Source organism: Rhinoderma darwinii, chromosome 1, assembly GCF_050947455.1.
Source record: "Rhinoderma darwinii isolate aRhiDar2 chromosome 1, aRhiDar2.hap1, whole genome shotgun sequence".
In the NCBI taxonomy this organism is placed as follows: domain Eukaryota; kingdom Metazoa; phylum Chordata; class Amphibia; order Anura; family Rhinodermatidae; genus Rhinoderma; species Rhinoderma darwinii.
In genome coordinates, this window is record NC_134687.1 from 119,639,528 (window position 1) to 119,659,559 (window position 20,032).

Genomic DNA, 20,032 nt, shown 5'->3' on the forward strand with positions numbered 1-20,032 from the left:
GGTAAAATTAACCTAGCCTAAAAATTCTAGACTGTTCATGTCTTTGACAGTGGGCAAACTTACAAAATCAGCAAGGGATCAAATACTTATTTCCTTCACTGTATAGGAGATAGGGCACTTATAATGTGGTGACAGAGCCTCTTTAAGGTTGCTTTTAAAAGTTTGGAGGGTGGGAAAGAATCTCATGTGTTGGGGAAACAAGTTCCAGAGTATGGGCGATGCAAGGAAAAAGTCTTGGAGATGATTAAATGAGCAGATAAGAGGAAAACAGAGAAGGAGGTCTAGTGTGGACCAGAGATTACTTTTGAAAAGGTATCATGAGATTAGGGCAGAGATGTATGAAGGGGCCAGGTTGAGAACTTGTATGTCATAGTTAGTATCTTAAAAATAAATTATCTGGCCAATACGTAGCCAGTGTAGGGACTTTCATAGAGCGGTGGCATTAGAGGAACGAGTGGAGTGGTGGATTTACTGGGAAGCAGATTTGAGAATGGTTTGGAGAAGTGCAAGAGTGTTAAAGGGGAGGCCACAGAGTCCGATATTGCAGTAGTCTATGCGGGATATTATGAGGCCATGCACAAGCCCGTTGACTCAAGGTTGAGCAAAGAGCGGATTTGAGAAATATCGAGAAAGGTGATGAGGATTTGGATGTGTGGTCTATAGGACAGGGCGGAATCAAAGGTTATACAGCGTCAATAAGGGGGTATTCCCATCTTAGACATTTATGGCATATCTGCAGAATATGCCATAAATGCCTGATAGATGCGTGTCCCACCTCTGGGACCTGCACTATTCTTTCTAACAGAGTTCCCCTGATCCTGTCCCGTCTGGCCTCTGCATCTAGGCAGATAAACAGTGCAGAGGTGGTGGAATTCCCGAAACAGTTGAGCTTGCTGAGTTAATGCTGTTTCCGTAAGTCCCATAGCACCATGCAGCATATCCGACCTGGAACCCGCAGTACATTCCGTCCGAAAACCGCACCAAATTGTGGTGCGTTTTTTCGGACAGAATTTCTGCTGTGGAAAACAGTGGTAAAAACCACTCATACTTACGTTGGTCGTTGTTATGGCGACCCATCCCTGCTTTGCAGTCCGGTCCAGCCTCCCTGGATGGCGCTTGCAGCCGATGTGACCGCTGCAGCCTGTTATTGGCACATGGCAAGCAACGTCATCCCAAGGGGCCGGACTGCAGAAAGGAGGACGTTCTGGGTAAGTATGTTTTTTTCTTTTCTCCTTCGTTGCGATTTTTGGGGCGTTATCGCTGCGAATATGCTGCAAAAGTCTTAGCACTTAGCTTTCTTTGCAGGTTTTGCATCACCATTCAATTCAAAGGGGGAAAACCCGCAACGGAAAATCACCAAAAACGTAGCATAAATTGATATGCTGTGGAACTAAGATTTTTTTTTTTTTTTTTTTTTTTAAAACGCTACGTGGTAATACGGCCTAAGGGAATTTTAGCAGGTTTTATATGTCAGCTATCTGTGATATCAGTTTTATGTACATTGTTAAATAATCATTTCCAATCTGTCATCTAACAGGGACATTGGCTGTCAAGCCCACCTTCACCAACCTCTAGATCTAAGTCTCTGTCAATAGCAGCTGACAAAAATAACAGGACAATGTCTAAGGAAGAAGCAGCAGGGATACTAAAAGGTATGTATGACAAAACTTATATCTAGAACATTCAATAGCAAGTGAGAAATACAGATTTATTCTTTTAATTATAAGGTCCTGGGGAAGTTTAATTTTTCTGGCTTTCAAGGAATTTCGGTTAGATTGAAGTTCTGCTTTCAAAGTCATCTTACTATTACTTCCAGTAATTTTATCCACTAGAAGTAAACAATGAATTTTCCTACTGAATAACAACAAGCAGAGATCTTGAAAACCGTGAGGATTTCATACAGAATGTATATTGAAAGATGGTATAACTTTTAATTATACAAAAAAAAATAACATTAATTTGCCGAAACCAGACAACCCCTTTAGGCCTTATTCACACAAACGTGTGCGCTTTGCGCGCGCAAAAAACGCGGTGTTTTTTTGCGCGTTGCGTGTGTCATCAGTATGTGCTGCGTGGCTGCGTGATTTTCACACATATGCCATCCTTATGACATGTGGTTTTGAAGTTTAGAAAAAGAAATTAAGGAAGTGCTTTTATTTCTTCATTCATTTCTTTATCTACTGTTGCGCGAATCAGGCTCGTCACACGGAAGTGTTTCCGTGTGCCGTGCACGATTTTCACGCACCCGCTGACGTCAATGGGTGCGTCATGCGCGAAAAACGGCCTAGTATAGGGCATGTTGTGAGTTTTAAGCAGCGGACACATGCTGAGTAAAAATCACGGACAGTCTGAACGGCCCCATAGACTAGCATAGGTCCGTGCGTAATACACGTTCGTAATACACGTTCGTGTGAATAAGGCCTTAAGCCTTGTTCACACAGTGCAGAGTTTGCAGATATTTTTTAAGCCAAAACCAGGTACCAAACCTAACAGAGGAAATACATAAAGGATGAACTTATAGGTCTGCTATTCCCAGATCCAATTCTGGTTTCGTCTTAAAAAGTGCACTTAAAATCTGCAGCAAATCTGCACTGTGTGAAAAGGCATTAAGCTTGCCATAGACGTAACAATTAGACCTCATGCCCACTTCAGTTATTTTCTTCAGTGTTCTATCCATGTTTTTAATGAATAGCACACTGACACATTCATTGTTATGGGGTCATGCACACTTCCGTTGTTTTAACGGAACCGTGTGGCCGTTCCAACAAAAATAGGACAGGTCCTACTCCTGCCCGGTTTTGACAGAACAGTCTCTGCCATTTCATTCATTGGGTGCGTTAAAAAAAACTAACTGCACACTGAAGCCTTTCGTGTGCAGTCCGTGTTTCACGGATCCGTCATTAGCGGCCGTACGACGGGCAACGGAAGTGTGCATGAGGCCTTAGCATTAGTAATTACCATTTTTACAATCGATAATAATCATTATCTCTATAGTTGATGCTTGGAAATCTTATATTTGTTGAAACGTATCTTAAATGACATTTTTTCTTAGTCATTAGTGGTAGATGCTGCAACCATAGCATCTTTTTTTATACTCTCAAAAAGAACACTTGGAGCAATGCAAATGCATGATATTTACCGGAATGCGAGCAATTTTCCATATCAAATTTGCTTCTTAGAAATTTTTCCAGACAAAGAAACCTCACATCATGGGCAAATATTTATGTGGCCAAAATTACTTTCAAAATATCTCTACCTACGATCATTGAAACAGTGTGGAGGTGTTATACCGACAGCCACTACAGTAGAATATTCAATTTATATATTTTTTAATATTTCCTGCGCTCTCGGTGGAACATTAATTAGTGACAATAAAAGATCCTATTTAAACAGGTATGCGTGTTTTTAAAATTGATGGCCTATCATTAGGATAGGCCATCAATATTAGATCGTGGGGGTCCGACTGTAGGCAATCCCGCCGATCAGCTATTTGAAGGGCCTCGATGCTCGTACAAGCACCGCAGCCTCTTCTTTGTTTACATGGTTCTCCTCGTTCGGACTTGCACGCGCCATTGCATTTGTAGCGGCTGTGCAAGGTATTGGTAATGTATCTCTGAGCTGGCGTAGATTTCAGTCTGTGGGAAGTAGGACGGTAGAGGCCCATGCCGGGTGCGATGTCGCATACAGGGAGAAGAGAAGAGGAGCAGTGAGGTGATTATGTCGTTTTTTTTTACTTTATGTGATGGGGGCGCACGGCCAGTCGAAAAATGTGGCACATTTATTAAGAGACTTTTGTCTCTTAAGAAAAGTTTTGCATCTTACTCCAGCTAATTGGTTATTAAGACTGGCATATGAAATGCCAGTCTTAATAAATCCGCCCCTTTGTGACTAGTTAGTACCCAGCTACATCATTTTGTTCGTTATTCATAAAGTACGTTTATGATGTTAGTAACACCGTTGATAATTAAAATTTCTGATGAGTAAAGAAAGAAGCACATACTGTTCTACATACTACTTTTTATGTCACTTTTATGTGTTCGTCATTAAATCGATGTGGGTCAACACGTTCATTAAGCTGTTCATAGACATTAGTCAGGTGACAATATAATATCCGTTGGGGTTGCCATATACTTGAATGATGTAGAGGAAAAATTAAGACTGGTGGCTTTTTCCTGGTTAAACTTTTATTGCTTCCGGAAGTAATTTGCATTCCTTCATCTCTTCCAAAAGGCCTTTTAGTCAGCAATTATGTTGTCTTAAGCTTACTCCATCTGTGTTATTGAGGATCTGTTATCCCTGCACATTGCTCAATCTATGCTGATCACCAGACGTATCTATGTGGAAATAACAAGACATTTAACATTAGTTTTCTAATAGCCCTAATAACACCCCAGACAGTAACTAAATATATTGTAACCGATGGCAGCATGTATAATACATTTTCTCAATCTAGATCTACAAATTGCAGAATTAGTTGGTAATGGAAACAAAGAGTCAAGTGGCAATGGAAGAAAATCTCCATCACTTTTTGAAATGATGATATCAAATGTAAAAGAAAAGTCTCTGCAGCAAGAACCCAAAGATGCATTTGTAGTGAGGAGTCATGAAGATCAGTCTGGTGGTGAAAAAAATGATGACAAAGAGATGATCAAACGGAAGCGTGGACAGGTGAGGTTTATAACGTCGTTGCTTCCAGTCAGGATTTTGTAGAGCCCAGTTGTAGGGTTTTTTGAATGTATTTTGTTTGTATCTTTCTTCGTGAAGGAATAAAAACCCATGTATTTCTAGCCAGCACTGTTGTCTGTTTCCACCTGTACACATACATAGAAAGATGCTGTCTGTGTAACATTTTTCATATATTCTCCCCCTTTTAATAGTGATGGCTGATCCTTGTATGCCTACACATTGAGCATCTGCTAGAGAAGAGCAGTGCAGGGAGGAGATAGGCTCTGTTCTGGGATAATCTAGCTGCTTAAAGAGGCTCTGTCACCAGATTATAAATGCCCTGTCTCCTACGTAATCTGATCGGCACTGTAATGTAGATAACAGCAGTGGTTTTTATTTTGAAAACTGATCATTTTTGAGCAAGTTATGAACAATTTTAGATTTATGCTAATTAGTTTCTTAATAGACAACTGGGCGTGTTTTTACTTTTGACCAACTGGGTGTTGTAAAGAAGTATATGATGCTGACCAATCAGTGACCAATCAGTGACCAATCAGTGTCATACACTTCTCATTGTTCCAGCCCAGTGTGATTGTGCAGTGAAAGAAGCTGGGCTGAAAGAATGAGAAGTGCCTGACACTGATTGGTCACTGATTGGTCAGCGTCATACACTTCTTTACAACACCCAGTTGGTCAAAAGTAAAAACACGCCCAGTTGTCTATTAAGAAACTCATTAGCATAAATCTAAACTAGCTCATAACTTGCTCAAAAATTATCGGTTTTCAAAATAAAAACCATTGCTGTTATCTACATTACAGCGCAGATTAGGTGGGAGATAGAGCACTTATAATCTGGTGACAGAGCCTCTTTAACTCTTCGGCCTTTGTGGCTAGCTTTGTGCTAGGGTCACTGGACTGGCACTGTAATGTGGGTAGTATTTAATATGTTGTTGTGAGGGTAATAAGGGGGCATTTAAAAATACTTTATATTATACAGTTGTTGAATGTGAATATGGCACTGTTGTTGACATAGCTGAATTCTAGCTTAGAAAGTACAAGAACCCCAAATAGTAAGAACAAAAACAGAAATACATGGCATACCTGCTGTGCCCTTGCATTTTGCCCATTTATACAGTATATTAAACAATTACAGATGTAGTCAACATTCATTTGTCATTCTATTGTGTATGTTCTGCAAAAAGACTTGTGAAACAGGTTCTCCACCTACATTTTTTTTTTTTAGAAAGAACCCCTTCAGTGGTTGACTATAGTCTGATTGTTAGGGACACATTACCCAACAACCATACTCTTAGCATGCGTCCTGGTATTGAATCTGGTGCAGGCTGCACTGTGGAGAGTGGGCCAATATTAATAGATCTTCCCTAAAGTATTTAAAAAAGCTAAAGAAAGTGGCCTTAGAAATATGATATTAGTTATTAGTCATGTAAATACAATTTTAATGCTATTCAGTCCATGTGTTATTTAATGACAGTCTAACTGCTAAATTTGTTTTTATTTGTTCAGCTTGATCATCAAATGAACTTAAAAGCATTATTGGAACTAGGTCGATCTCAGTCAAACAGGTAATTTACATTTCTAAAAATTGCAATTAGAATGTGTAGGTCACAGCATATCAAAGTGATGAATCTACTTTCTTCCTAATCTGTTTCTCTTTACTGAAATCTTAAGGCTATGTTCACACGCTTAACAAAAACCACGTTTTTAAAAATGGCCGTGTAAAAAACGCCCCGTGGGAAAGGAATGCCCTTTTTCCCATTGAAATCAATGGGCAGAAGTTTGGAGGCGTTCAGCCACTGCATTTTTACCCATTTTTTGGGGCGTTTACGGCCCGAAAAAACAGCTGAAAATAGCCAGTGTGAACATACCCTAAGGTTATCTAACTGCTTTTGTTCTGACTCCCCTCCCATACTTAAGCCCTTCCCGCCGCAGCCATTTTTTGGATTTTCATTTTAATTTTTTCCTCCCCACCTTCCAAAAGCCTTAATTTTTTTTCTTTTTCCATCAATATAGCCCTATGAGTACCATTTAATGTACTAGGAGATGGAAAAAAATTCTTTGTGTGGTGGAAAATGAAAAAAAAACAGGGATTCCTCTATGGTTTTTTTGCGCTTTGTTTTTACGGCATTTACCGTCCAATTAAAACAACATGTTAACTTTATTCTGCGGGTCAATACAATTATGGTGACACCAAATTTCTATAGTTTTTTTATATTTTACTACTTTTACAAGAACAAATGTAGAAAAAATTTTTTATTTTGTGTTGCTAAAATCTGAGAGCCATAACTTTTTTATTTCTCTGTCGATTTGAGCGGAGAGGGGTTATTTTTTGTGGGACGAGCTGTAGTTCTTAACGGTACCATTTTGGGGTACATGCAAGTATTAATCACTGTTTATTAGATTTTTGTTGTGGGAGATGAGGTGACCAAAAAACAGCGATTTTACTTTTTTTGTTTACCGCACTCACCGTGCGTGTTAAATAATGTTATACTGTAATAGTCCAGACTTTTATGGATGCAGCGATACCAATTCTTTAAAAAAAAAATGATCAATGCTTTAGGGGGAAAATGTTTTTTTTATTGAACTTTTAATAAAAAAATTTTTTGTACATTAAAAATAACTTTATTTAACTGATTTCTACTTTTATTATTAGTCCCCCTATGGGACTTAAACCAGCGATCGCTTGCACTATATACTGCAATACTAATGTATTGCATTATATCATGTTTCTGACAGGCACCTATCAAGCCCCGCCAGAGGCAGAGCTTAATAGGAGTACAAAGATGGCAGACCTGGGGATCTTAATTAGGCACTTAAACTGCCATGCAAAGCATCAGCACCCCACGTTCGCATTGTGGGGGTGGGGGGTGGGTTGTCAGAGGGGGTCGCACCCCTCTTTCTAAGTATATGTCATACGTCGGGAAGGGGTTAAAGAAGGACAAAACGTTTGCTAAAAGTAATGGTGCTCATCCACACCCATCATCCATACTTGTCATCATCCTTTAGGCTGGGTTCACACGACCTATTTTCAGGCGTAAACGAGGCGTATTATGCCTCAATTTACGCCTAAAAAAATACGGCTCCAATACGTCGGCAAACATCTGCCCATTCTTTTGAATGGGTTTGCCGACGTACTGTGCCGACGACCTGTCATTTACGCGTTGTCGTTTGACAGCTGTCAAACGACGACGCGTAAAATGACTGCCTCGGCAAAGAAGTGCAGGACACTTCTTTGAAACGTAATTTGAGCCGTTTTTCATTGAATTCAATGAAGAACAGCTCAAATGTTCGGCCGTCAAAGACGCCTGGCAAAATGCGAGGAGGAGCTTTTACGTCTGAAACGACGGAGCTGTTTTCTCCTGAAAACAGTCTGTCTTTTCAGACGTAAAAGCCAGTTCTCATGTGCACATACCCTTACAGTTTTATTCTTTCAATATGTAATCACAATGCTTTCTTTTTTTTCATTCTATTCAAAATGGTTCTTTTAAAAAAATATGACTTATCTTACAAGAAACAAGCCCTAAAACGGCTACATTGACGGGAAGAAAGAAAAAAAGTTATGGATCTTGGAAAGCGGCGACATAAAAACCTTTTTTTTTTTTCATGACAGCATGTATATTTGGTATCACCATAATCGTACCGACCCAAAGAATAAAGGTAACATTTTATTTACCCCGCACGGTGAACGGTACAGAATTGCTATCTTTTCCATTCTACAAAGAAAGAATATATGTACCCTAAAATGGTGCCATTGAAAAATACGACTTATCCCGCAAAAAAAACAAGCTCTCATACAACTATGTTACGGAAAAACAAAAATGTTATGGCACTATGAATGCAGTCGCGACAAACAAACAAAAAAATCCTGCGTTAATGAAGGCAAAAATAGGCTAGATCTTAGAGGGGTTAAAAGGACCTATTGGTTGTGAGAAAAACACAAGAAGTGACAGTAGATTAAATTATACAAATTTTTCTCAAATACATCATTACCAGAACAGTGGATTTCCCTCAGTATTACTAGACACAGGTTGACTTTCATTTCATCAAAGTGAGGGGCAAATCTCACGAGATTTTAGTTCTTCTCTGGGATGTACCAACATTTGAGGGGAGGAGAAGATTCTATACAGCATTTTAATGGCAAAGTGGAGCCTTGTGCTCAGATCCGGTCAGGATTCCGGGTTAGTGAATCCATTAGCATGTTTTGCTGTTATATATTTGCTGGTATATAGCATGCAATGGGAGAATCTAGACTGATAACTTCACCAAAAGAGAATTTAAGCCTGCTGTATAAATTCCCTAGTGCACCATAAGGCCGAATGCACACATTGTGCATTACGTGCCGTTTTTCCGCGCATATTCGTGTGCGGCTAAACCGCAGTGTAATACGGTACCAGCAAAGTCTATGAGATTCCAAGCATGTCAATTTATTTAGCGATTCAGCTTGCGAGTTCTGTCCCGCTAGTTCTAAAGAAATATGCAGCAAAACCTGCAGCATGAAAACGCAGTTATTTACTTGCGAATTTCTTGCGGTTTCCTGTGGTTTTGCTGTGTATTTTTCGCAGCAAAATTCGCAAGGTGTGCATGTAGCCTTAGGTTGAGTTCACATGTAGTGTAAGCACAAAATGACAATTCTGCAGTGTTTATGCTACGTGTAAACTCAGGGTATGTGCACACACAAAATCAAAAACGTCTGAAAATACGGAGCTGTTTTCAAGGGAAAACGTCTCCTGATTTTCAGACGTTTTTTAAGCCACTCGCGATTTTCATGGCCGGAGCTGTTTTTCTATAGAGTCAATGAAAAAACGGCTCCAAAGACGTCTCAAGAAGTGACATGCACTTCTTTTTCGCTGTTTTTTTTTTTACGCAGCCGGTTTCCAAAAGGCCGTGTAAAAAAACGGCCCGTCGGAACAGAACGCCGTATTTCACATTGAAATCAATGGGCAGATGTTTGGAGGCGTTCTGCTTCCGATTTTTCGTCCGTTTACGGCCCGAAAAACGGATGAAAATAAGCAGTGTGAACAAACCCAAACCCTAATGGCTAACAAATCAGCGAAATGTAAATCGGGCAACGATTTTTCTCACCTTTAACCAGTAGCCTGAACCTTACTGTATATAGAGTATTGTTATTTGTCAACCATTTAATACGATTTCCCTGTGTATTATGCAGCCCAGCTAGAGGAGGAGACAGGTGCTTGTAAAGGGTTAATCTGCTTGAGGAGGGGGACACAGCTGCTTGTAAAGGGTTAATCTGCTTGAGGAGGGGGACACAGCTGCTTGTAAAGGGTTAATCTGCGTCTCTCCCTGCATACTATACACACTGAGCCAGCAGCAGAGGTTTTCCAGGAGATAATAGATCTATCACAGCATGATTCAATATTTATTATTATTTTTTGCAGTAAATATTTGGAAAGAATATTTGTGGTTTGATCTTATAATTTTCTTGACAAATTCAACTTGACCTGCAGAGTCATTTTCTGTCAGTCTTTGGTTTGCTTTGCTGCATTCTTGACATTGCAGGAGTTTGTCTTTAGTCCTCTTAACCCCTTAATACCACACATGTTTTGAGGCCAAGCAATATTTTTTTTATTTTTTATTATCAGATCTCAAGTCATAACTTTTATTTTCCAGTTGATGTAGCCATGGGGGCTTGTTTTTTTTTTTGTTTTTTTTTTTTGTTTTGCAGGATGAATGTTATTTTTAAATGGCACCTTTTTGGGGTACATATGATTTATTAAAAAAAATTTAAAAAAAAATTCAGGGGAGAATGCAAAAAAAGCAGCAATTTCAACATTGTTTTTTTGAAGGTTGTCTTTCTTGGTGTTTACCAAGTAACAACATATCAAGTTCCCTGAATGGCCGCCGTAAAAAAAAACTATACTGCGGTTGTTTTTCACATTTTTATTCCATCCCTGTCCCCAGTGGGAAAGCGATGATAATATTCATTTCAATATTGTGCAACAGATGCACGGTGTGCCAATATCGCTCCAAAGCCTTTACCCATTAGCTGTTAGGGCTTGTCCACACGTAACGGAATTGCTGCAGAATCGGAGTCGGTGCAGAATTTCCCCACCGCAGCATGCACTGTCTGTTACGTAGAAGAAGCGGAATTTTACTGCGGATTTCAGCCTTTGCAATGCAAAAACTGAAATCTGTGGCAAGTCGGCTGTGTTTTCTGCAACGTCTGAATGACCTGTCAAATATGCAAATTTTGGCGCAGATTTGTTGCGTAATTGCCCCAAATCTGCACCAACATTTGCAGCGGAAAAATTCTGCCACGTCTGAACGTGCCCTTAGGCTATGTTCACAATCAAAGTCAAAAACAGCTGAAAATTACGGAGCTATTTTCAGAGAAGATTTTTGACGCGTTTTTTTCTCGATGTTTTTGGAGCCGTTTTTCCATTGACACAATGAAAAACAGCTAAAAAAAACGGCTTCTTTTTACAGGGTCTTTTTACACGCCATTTTTTAAAACGGCCGCGTAAAAAAAAACGCCCCATCTGAAAGAAACATTGTTTTTCCCATTGAATTCAATGGGAAAAGGTTTGTAGGCATTTAGCTACCATTTTTTCAGGCGTATTTCGTGGCGTTTTTGCCCCGAAATATGGCTGAAAACTCTGTGTGTGAACATACCCTTAGGCCTCATGCATACGACCGTAGCCGTGTGCAAATCCCATGATTATGACGCGGACAGCCGCAGAGTGTCATTCGCGGGGTGTCCGCAATTCACGGACTGTGCATACATTGATTTCAATATGACTTGGCCTATTTTTTTGCAGTCCGGGCTCCCAGCCAATGCACGGACCTTTGAAACCACGGTCGTGTGCATGGGCCCATTCAAATGAATGGGTCCGCAATTCATGCGCATTTTTGCGGATGAATTGCGGACGCAAAAACACGTTCGTGTGCATGGGGCCCTATACCTTATTCACACGAACGTGTCTGTTTTGCGCGCGTAAAAAAGGCAGCATTTTTCTTGCGTTGCAGTTCCATGTGACATCCGTGTACGGTGCATGTCTGCTTTTTTTTTTGCGCGTATGTTATCCGTATGTCACACGTTTTCTACGTCTGCAAAAACTTTGGTGGTTTGTTCTCATCATTTCTTTAGCAACTGTTGCGTGAAAAACACATGGCACACAGATGTGCGTCCGTGTGCTGTCCGTGATTTTCACGCACCCATTGACTTCAATGGGTGAGTGATGCGCAAAAAACGTACAAGTATAGGACATGCAGTGGATTTCAAATTGCATAGCTCCGTGTGATGTCGGTTGTTTTAAAGCTCGTAACACGGACAGGAAATACACTCATGTGAATAAGGCCTTAGGGCATGCCCAGACGTGGCGGATTTCTTCCGCAACTGTCCGCATCAATGCCGCACAGAATCTGCGTTGCAGATTCTGTTGCGGATCTGCCCAAAATGGGCATTAAATTGATGCAGACTAGCCGCTGCGTATTGAGGTGAAAGTACTTCCCTTCTCTCTATCAGTGCAGGATAGAGAGAAGGGACAGCACTTTCCCTAGTGAAAGTAAAAGAATTTCATACTTACCCGCCGTTGTCTTGGTGACGCGTCCCTCTTTCGGCATCCAGCCCGACCTCCCTGGATGACGCGGCAGTCCATGTGACCGCTGCAGCCTGTGATTGGCTGCAGCCGTCACTTAGACTGAAACGTCATCCTGGGAAGCCGGACTGGAGACAGAAGTAGGGAGTTCTCGGTAAGTATGAACTTCTATTTTTTTTTACAGGTTGCTGTATATTGTGATCGGTAGTCACTGTCCCGGGTGCAGAAACAGTTACTGCCGATCGCTTAACTCTTTCAGCACCCCGGACAGTGACTATTTACTGACGTCGCCTAGCAATGCTCCCGTAATTACGGGTGCACACACGTAGTCACCCATAATTATGGGTGCACACACACGTAGTCACCCGTAATTATGGGTGCACACACGTAGTCATCCGTAATTATGGGAGCCCCATTGACTTCCTCAGTCTGGCTGTAGACCTAGAAATACATAGGTCCAGCCAGAATGAAGAAATGTCATGTTAGTAAAACCAATACGCTCCGCAGCACACATAACATGTACATTACATCTGCGGACTTCATTGCGGAATTTTGAATCTCCATTGAAGTCAATGGAGAAATTCTGCAATGAGTCCGCAACCAGTCCGCCACACGTCCGCAACAACAATTGTATGCTGTGGACACCAAATTCCGCACCGCAGCCTATGCTCCGCAGCGGAATTGTCCGCAACGTGCAAACGAACCCTACTAAAAAGCTGTGGAAGGCAATGGAGAAACGGGTCTGCTGCGGATTTCCGCAGCGGAGTGTCCACAGCGGAATTCCAGATCAATTCCGCCACGTCTGGCCATGCCCTTAGAGTTAGAAATTCCAGAAGACAGTGCCCTAAACAGCAGGGCTACCTTACTGGCAAGTGGAATGGGCTGTTATCCTTATTCATTATGCAATGTTACATGCTTTTGTGTCAAAAAAGACAAAAGTATAGTAGGTATGATACCTTCATTGGCTAACCATAAAAGTTCTATATGCAGTTTTCAGAGCACAGAGGCCCCTTCGTCAGGCGATTTACAAATGAATCATAGTCATACCTACTATACTTTTGTAATTTTTGACAAAAAAGTATTTGACATTGCATATTGTTTCTGGCTAACACGGTACTGCACTATTTTTTACTGTACATCCTTATTCATTCAAAGACGAGATACACAATTGGTAAATCTTGGGATAAGTGTAGAATATGTACAGTTGTGGTTACATGTACATGGTTATACCCAAACAGTTGCTTTCTGTGGATGTTAGGCTATTAAAGAAATACAATATATACCCAAAGAGTCTCTCTTCCTATAAACACCCATCTTATTCCATCATAGATGGAACTTTTCTATATCAATTCAATTCTTAATTATTTTGGCACTGTAAGGGTATGTTCACACGGCTGTAAATTGTTCCAGCCCGGCCTCTTTCACTGCACTATCACACTGTGCTGTGGATCATGCTGGGCTGGAACAATGAGAAGTGTATGACGCTGATTAGTCACTGATTGGTCAGCATCACACACTCCTCTGTACAACGCCCAGTTGGTAAAAAGTAAAAACACGCCCAGTTGCCTATTAAGAAACTAATTAGCATAAATCTAAAATTGCTCATAACTTGCTCAAAAATGATAGTTTTTCAAAATAAAAACCACTGTTGTTATCTACATGACAGCGCCGATCAGATTATGTAGTAGATAGGACACTTATAATCTGGTGACAGAGTCTCTTTAAAGAGAAAACAGCCTCTGAATCCAGGCATTTTTAGAGCTGATTTCCAAAGCGTTTTTGGTTTTTGCAAGCGTATTTTGTATTGTATTTTGAGCCATTTTTTCTAGTGTCAATGGAAAATCAGGTCCAAAAATACGCCAAATATGAACAACACAGTATATTTCTAATTGAAATAAACGTGTAAACATACCCTCATTTTTGCAAGCGTTTCTAAAGCGTATTTTGAGGCGTATTTTCAAAGCTTTTTTTAAATGAATAGGAAATGGTAGAAATCAGCCTGTAAACCACTTCAAGAAGTGTATTTTTACGAGGCTTTTTTATTTCAGCAGTGTACAGATACGCCTTGTATGAACTTCACAGAATCAATGGGAAGCTGTTTGCAGGCGTATTTCAGAACATAATACAAGCATTTTATTCTCCGAAGTACGCCTGAAAATAAGCCGTGTGAACATGGTCTTTCACTTCTCGCCGTGTTGTCAAAACAAACCTGGTACCTGATTGGCTACATATGCCAACTGTTATGCCATCTTCTGCTGCTGCTGCATCATGACAATTGGATTCGGTTTTTTGCCCTTTATACTCCGCCAGTCAGACTCAATAATGTTGGATTTAGACATTCATATGTGGGTTTCCTTCATTTTTACTTTGGGATAAAGTTCTCCTTGAAGATTCTTACAAAATCATTCCTGTCGTAGATTTTCACGTACTGAAATGGTTACAATAACTTAACAAAATGTAAAATAAATGTACATGCCAACCTCAATTCCTATAAGATGTGAATGCAATGAAATATAAATGAACGCGGTCTCCTAGCACTCACACCATCAAATATTCATTAGTTGCTGTTTTGTGTGCTGAAGGTTTTTATCAGCTGCATTTAAGTGAACCGATTATATATGTGCTTTATGTAAGTGGTCATATAAATCGTGAACATCACAATTTGCTGTGTTATTCTTCTCTTGGCTTCTATTCTATGCAAGCCACAGTATTTTACACTTTAAGGGTATGTGCACAGACAAAATTAAAAACATCTGAAAATACGGAGGGAAAACAGCTCCTGATTTTCACACGTTTTTTTTTTAGCAACTCTCGTTTTTCGGGGCGTTTTTTTTCGGCCATTTTTGGAGCTGTTTTTCTATAGAGTCAATGTAAAACGACTCAAGAAGTGACATGCGCTTTTTTTACGCCCAGTCGGAACAGGACACAGAGGAGCGCCTTCAGTTAGCTAATATCCATGAAGGATCCTCAAGGTAAATGCTTGTTTTTCCAAAGAAATCGTTACAGGGCCCCTATTAAAATGAATGGGCATCCGTTGTTTTCAGTGGGCACCAAGCTCCAGAGGTCGGTTTCTCAGATCAGTAAAACCTCACCTGGAGCTATTAGATGATCTGATAGGTTACATGAGATGGAGTTGACAAAATTGTCCAAGTTCGACAAAACCTTTCAACTGTGAATCTGGATAAGAACAGAAAATCCAACTTTAAACCATCACTGCAGAACTCTACATGCCCTCAACAGCACTGTTACAGGCAACCCAGTAGCACTGTCTGCAGTTCACAATTGAATTATATCCTATGTTGACTCCCAAGCTACTCATGCAGCTGAATTGTCATGGTGTCCCTATCTGTATATTTTTGGGGTGAGCATTTAGCATACAGCAGCTGTAGCCCTTGAACCCAGAACTTCAGCGCAACCACTGAGCCACCAAGCTACAGTCTACTGGAGGACAGTGGGGAATCCTGCTGTGTCAGACTGTGGTTTATTGGGTCCACCAGAGCGAATTATACATAGGGCCAACCCTCCATCTACACAGCACAATTTCACATCTACTTTTAATCAGCTTCAAATAGCGTTGTCTTCGGCTGGACATTTGGGGTCCATTATTGTGTCAGATACCGGTCCCACCAGCAGATCCTCTGGTACTCCGATGGGCTAGTCCGACCCTGAATGCTGCTTGCCAGGTAAGTGAAACTTTGGAATCATGTAGAGCTCTGTCACTGGCGGAAAGATTATTTGAAAGTGTGCCATAAGAATTTTCTGGGGGAGTAAACGCTTTGTTTTCTTTCATTCAAAGCCATCACAGTGGTTTTGAGCTTTTGCATTAGCACCTAGTTGTTAATAAGATTTAGTTGTTAAATTTGTTATTCTCATTACAGATCTTTTTCTGCACCACAAACCAAGAAGGCTCCTAAAGCCAGCACTCAAGTCTCTGCTAAATCACGCTATTTGGGGACATTGACAGTACTGGACACATCTATTAATGAACACGGTGGTGATGTAGAATCTGCAGATAAACTGCGTGCTACTGTTTATCAGGTAACCATGTTTATAATGTATTTATATAACTGGAATAATCAGAGAAAAGCTACAATGAGGCCACTCAATAACTGTTCTGCATGGTTTCAACAAGTACAATTTCAATCATTTTCTTAGATCTTCCTCAGCAGGATATTCTTTGGTTTTTATTGTGGCTGAAACATCTCAAGTCTGTTCTTTCATGTTATATCAGGTGCTTTGTTTAGCCATTTGTTCAATAAGAAAACCTAAATAAGTTCAATTAACTAACCCCTTCCCACCGCAGCCATTTTTCGGATTTTCACCTCCCCACTTTCCAAAAGCCGTAATTTTTTTATTTTTCCATCAGTACTGACATATGGGGGCTTGTTTTTTGCGGGACGAGATGTAGATTTTCACAGCACCATTTATTTTACCATATAATGTAGTGGGAAACTGGGCAAAAAATATTTGTGGGGTGGAATAGGGAAAAAAAAGCGATTCCTCAAACTTTTGTGTGGTTTTGTTTTTACGGCATTCGCCATGCGGTAAAATCGGCATGTTAACTTTGGCGATACCAAACTTCTATAATTTTCTTTATGTTTTACTACTTTTACAAGGAAAAAACTGATTGTTAAAAATAAAATGTGCGTTTTCTCACCATATTCTGAGCCCCATAACTTTTTTATTTTTCAGTCGATTTAGCGGTATGAGTGCTTATTTTTTGCAGGGCGAGCTGTAGTTTCTATTGGTTCGATTTCGTTGTACATGAGGCTTTTTGTTCCCTTTTTTTAAAATTTTTGTGGGAGATGAAGTGTCCACAAAACAGCAATTCTGACGGTTTAAATGTTTGTTTTTTTTATGGCGTCCACCGTATGGACTAAATAATGGTATATTGTAATAGTTCAGACTTTTACAGATGCGTTGATACCAGTTATGTTGATTTTGACATTTTTTGCCATTGTGCTTGAGGAAAAATGTCAAAAGTTTTTTTTTAACTTTTCATATTTTTTTTTTAAAATTTATAAAAAAAAACTTTATTTTACTGTTTTTTACTTGTCCCCCTAGGGGACTTGAACCAGCGCCTAGGGGACTTGAACCAATACTAATGTATTGCAGTCCCTTCACAGGAGTATAAAGAGGGCGGATCTGAGGGCCTTCATCAGGCTCCCATGCCAACAAACGGTACCCCCCGACCGCACCACTGGGGGGCCGTTGGAATGATACAGGGGGTCGCCCCCCATTTTTTTAGTCATTTATATGCCGTGGTGGCTATTGACCCAGAAGTGTCGGCTGTAACACACAGCCAATACGCTCGTTCTATGGAGCAGGTACAGGGCGTGAGCCCGCTCCATACACCCCCACCCAACGTGCGTCGTGTATATATACACGTCAGATGTCGCAAAGGGGTTAAAAGAGTGTATGACATGCTCTACTTTTTTGTTTGTATACTTAAATATAGTCCGTGAATAAGCAGGTAAACTGTGTACATATATCCCTCGTTCATGGGTGACCTGTATATATCAACCAGTGATTTACCTATGGATATTTTTCAAGATTAAGATTGGTTCTATCTTAACACCTTCCCGTCGCAGGCACTTTTGAGCTTCCTGACAGAGCCTAATTTTTCAAATCTGACATGTCAGTTTATGTGGTAATAACTTTGGAATGCTTTTACCTATCCGAGCGATTCTGAGATTTTTTTTTTTCTCGTGACATAGTGTACTTTATGTAAGTGGTAAAATTTGGTTGATACATTCAGCATTTATTTATAAAAAACACCAACATTTTGAGAAAATTTGCAAAAATAAGCATTTTTCTAAATGTAAATGTATCTGCTTGTAAGACAGATAGCAATAGCACACAAAATAATTACTAATTAACATTTCCCATATGTCTACTTTAGATTGGCATCGTTTTTTGAACATCCTTTATTTTTCTAGGACATTACCAGGGTTATAAGTTTAGCAGAAATTTCTCACATTTTCAAGAAAATTTCAAAAGCCTATTTTTTAGGGGACAGTTCAGTTCTGAAGTGACTTTGAGGGATATATATTAGAAAACCCATAAATCACCCCATTTTAAAAACTGCACCCCCTCAAAGTATTTAAGACAGATTTAGAAAGTTTCTTAACCCTTTAGGCATTTCACAGGAATTAAAGCAAAGTGGAGATAAAATTTACAAATGTAATTTTTTTGACAGAAATTACATTAATCCTTTTTTTTTTTTTCTTGTAACAAAAAAGGTTTTACCAGAGAAACACAGATCAATATTTATTGCCCAGATTCTGCAGTTTTTAGAAATATGCCACATGTGGCCCTAGTGTGCTACAGGACTGATGCCAGGGCCTCAGAAACAAAAGAGCACTTAATGGATTTTGGGGCCTTCTTTTTATTAGATTATATTTTAGGCACCATGTTAGGTTTAAAGAGCTCTTGTGGTGCTAAAAAAAAGTAAACACCCTAAAACATACCCCATTTTGGAAACTACACCCCACAAGGAATTCATCTAGGGTTGTAGTGAGCATTTTGACCCCATAGGCGTTTCATAGATTTTATTAGAATTTTGATGAGAAAATGAAAAATTGTAAAGATTTTATTTTATCTAAAAAAAAATAATCCACAAGGAGTAAAGGAAAGAAGGCCCCCCCCCCCAACATTTGTAAAGCAGCTTCTCCAGAGTACGGAAATACCCCATATGTGGTCATAACCTGCTGTTTGGGCACATGGCAGGGCTTAGAGGGGAAGGAGCGCTATTTTACTTTTGGAGCGCAGATTCTGCTGGATTGGTTTCTCGGCACCATGTCGCGTTTGCCAAGCCCCTAAGGTACCAGTATAGTGGAAACTTCGCAAAAGTGACCCCTTTTTTTGAAACTACACCCCTCGAGGAATTCATCTAGGGGTGTAGTGAGCATTTTGTCCCCATAGGTGTTTTGTAGATTTTATTAGAATCTTGTAATCAAAATAAAAAAATTAATTCTTTTTTTCAATTTTTCGTAGATTTTCTCAAAATTTTTAATTTTCTCAACAGAAAAAAAACATCATTTGTAAATCAACTTCTCCAGAGTACGGCAATACCCCATATGTGGACATAAACTTCTGTTTGGACACATGGCAGGGCTCAGAAGGGAAGGGCGCCATTTGGCTTTTGGAGTGCAGATTTTGCGGAATTTCTTTCTGGCCACCATGTCGTATTTGTAAAGCCCATGTGGGACTAAAAAAGTGGAAACCCCCCCAGAAATGACCTCATTTTGGAAACTATACCCCTCAATATATTCACCTAGAGGTGTAGTGAGCATCAAACTCCACAGGTGTTTTCCAGAAATTGAATTTGGAGCGTGGATTTTGCTTGGTAGTTTTGTTTGAGTATTACTGGTATTTCAGTTTATAATGCGGCACATATATAAGCTGTGCGTAGTACATCAGGGTATAATAAGAGGATATAATAATGGGATAAAAAAATAATAAATAATCCATAGAAGTTTGTTATGCTGTGAAGCAATCCTTTCTGCACAGGCCCGTGTCATACTGATAAATGGTGTCCTTTATTATCCCCATTTTGGTCCACACTCCGCACCTTTGCAGTTTGGGGAATTTTGCTGAGAAAGTGTTGTCCTGGTATAATACGGGCACCCTCGCTTCCAGCAGATATGTTTGAGCCCTCCCCCTTCCTGGTTTCCTAATTTTAGGGCCTTGATAAATCGCCTCTTGAAACAGAAGAAATGTTCCCCTCGGGCCTGTACAACTGCATATTTTTTCTTTCCTGACTTATTGGAGCCTTAAGTTATTTTATTTTT

At 39.9% G+C, this 20,032-nt stretch overlaps 1 protein-coding gene across 2 annotated transcripts in view; it reads left to right on the top strand.

Moving 5' to 3' along the window:
• MAP9 (microtubule associated protein 9) overlaps positions 1-20,032 on the top strand; it is a 101,064-nt gene that overhangs the window by 31,508 nt on the left and 49,524 nt on the right. For both annotated transcript variants that reach the window (XM_075860319.1, XM_075860318.1), the window contains exons 6-9: positions 1,538-1,652; positions 4,454-4,668; positions 6,190-6,248; positions 16,118-16,277. In XM_075860319.1, the coding sequence (XP_075716434.1) occupies positions 1,538-1,652; positions 4,454-4,668; positions 6,190-6,248; positions 16,118-16,277 (549 nt within the window). The remainder of the gene's footprint in view (positions 1-1,537; positions 1,653-4,453; positions 4,669-6,189; positions 6,249-16,117; positions 16,278-20,032) is intronic.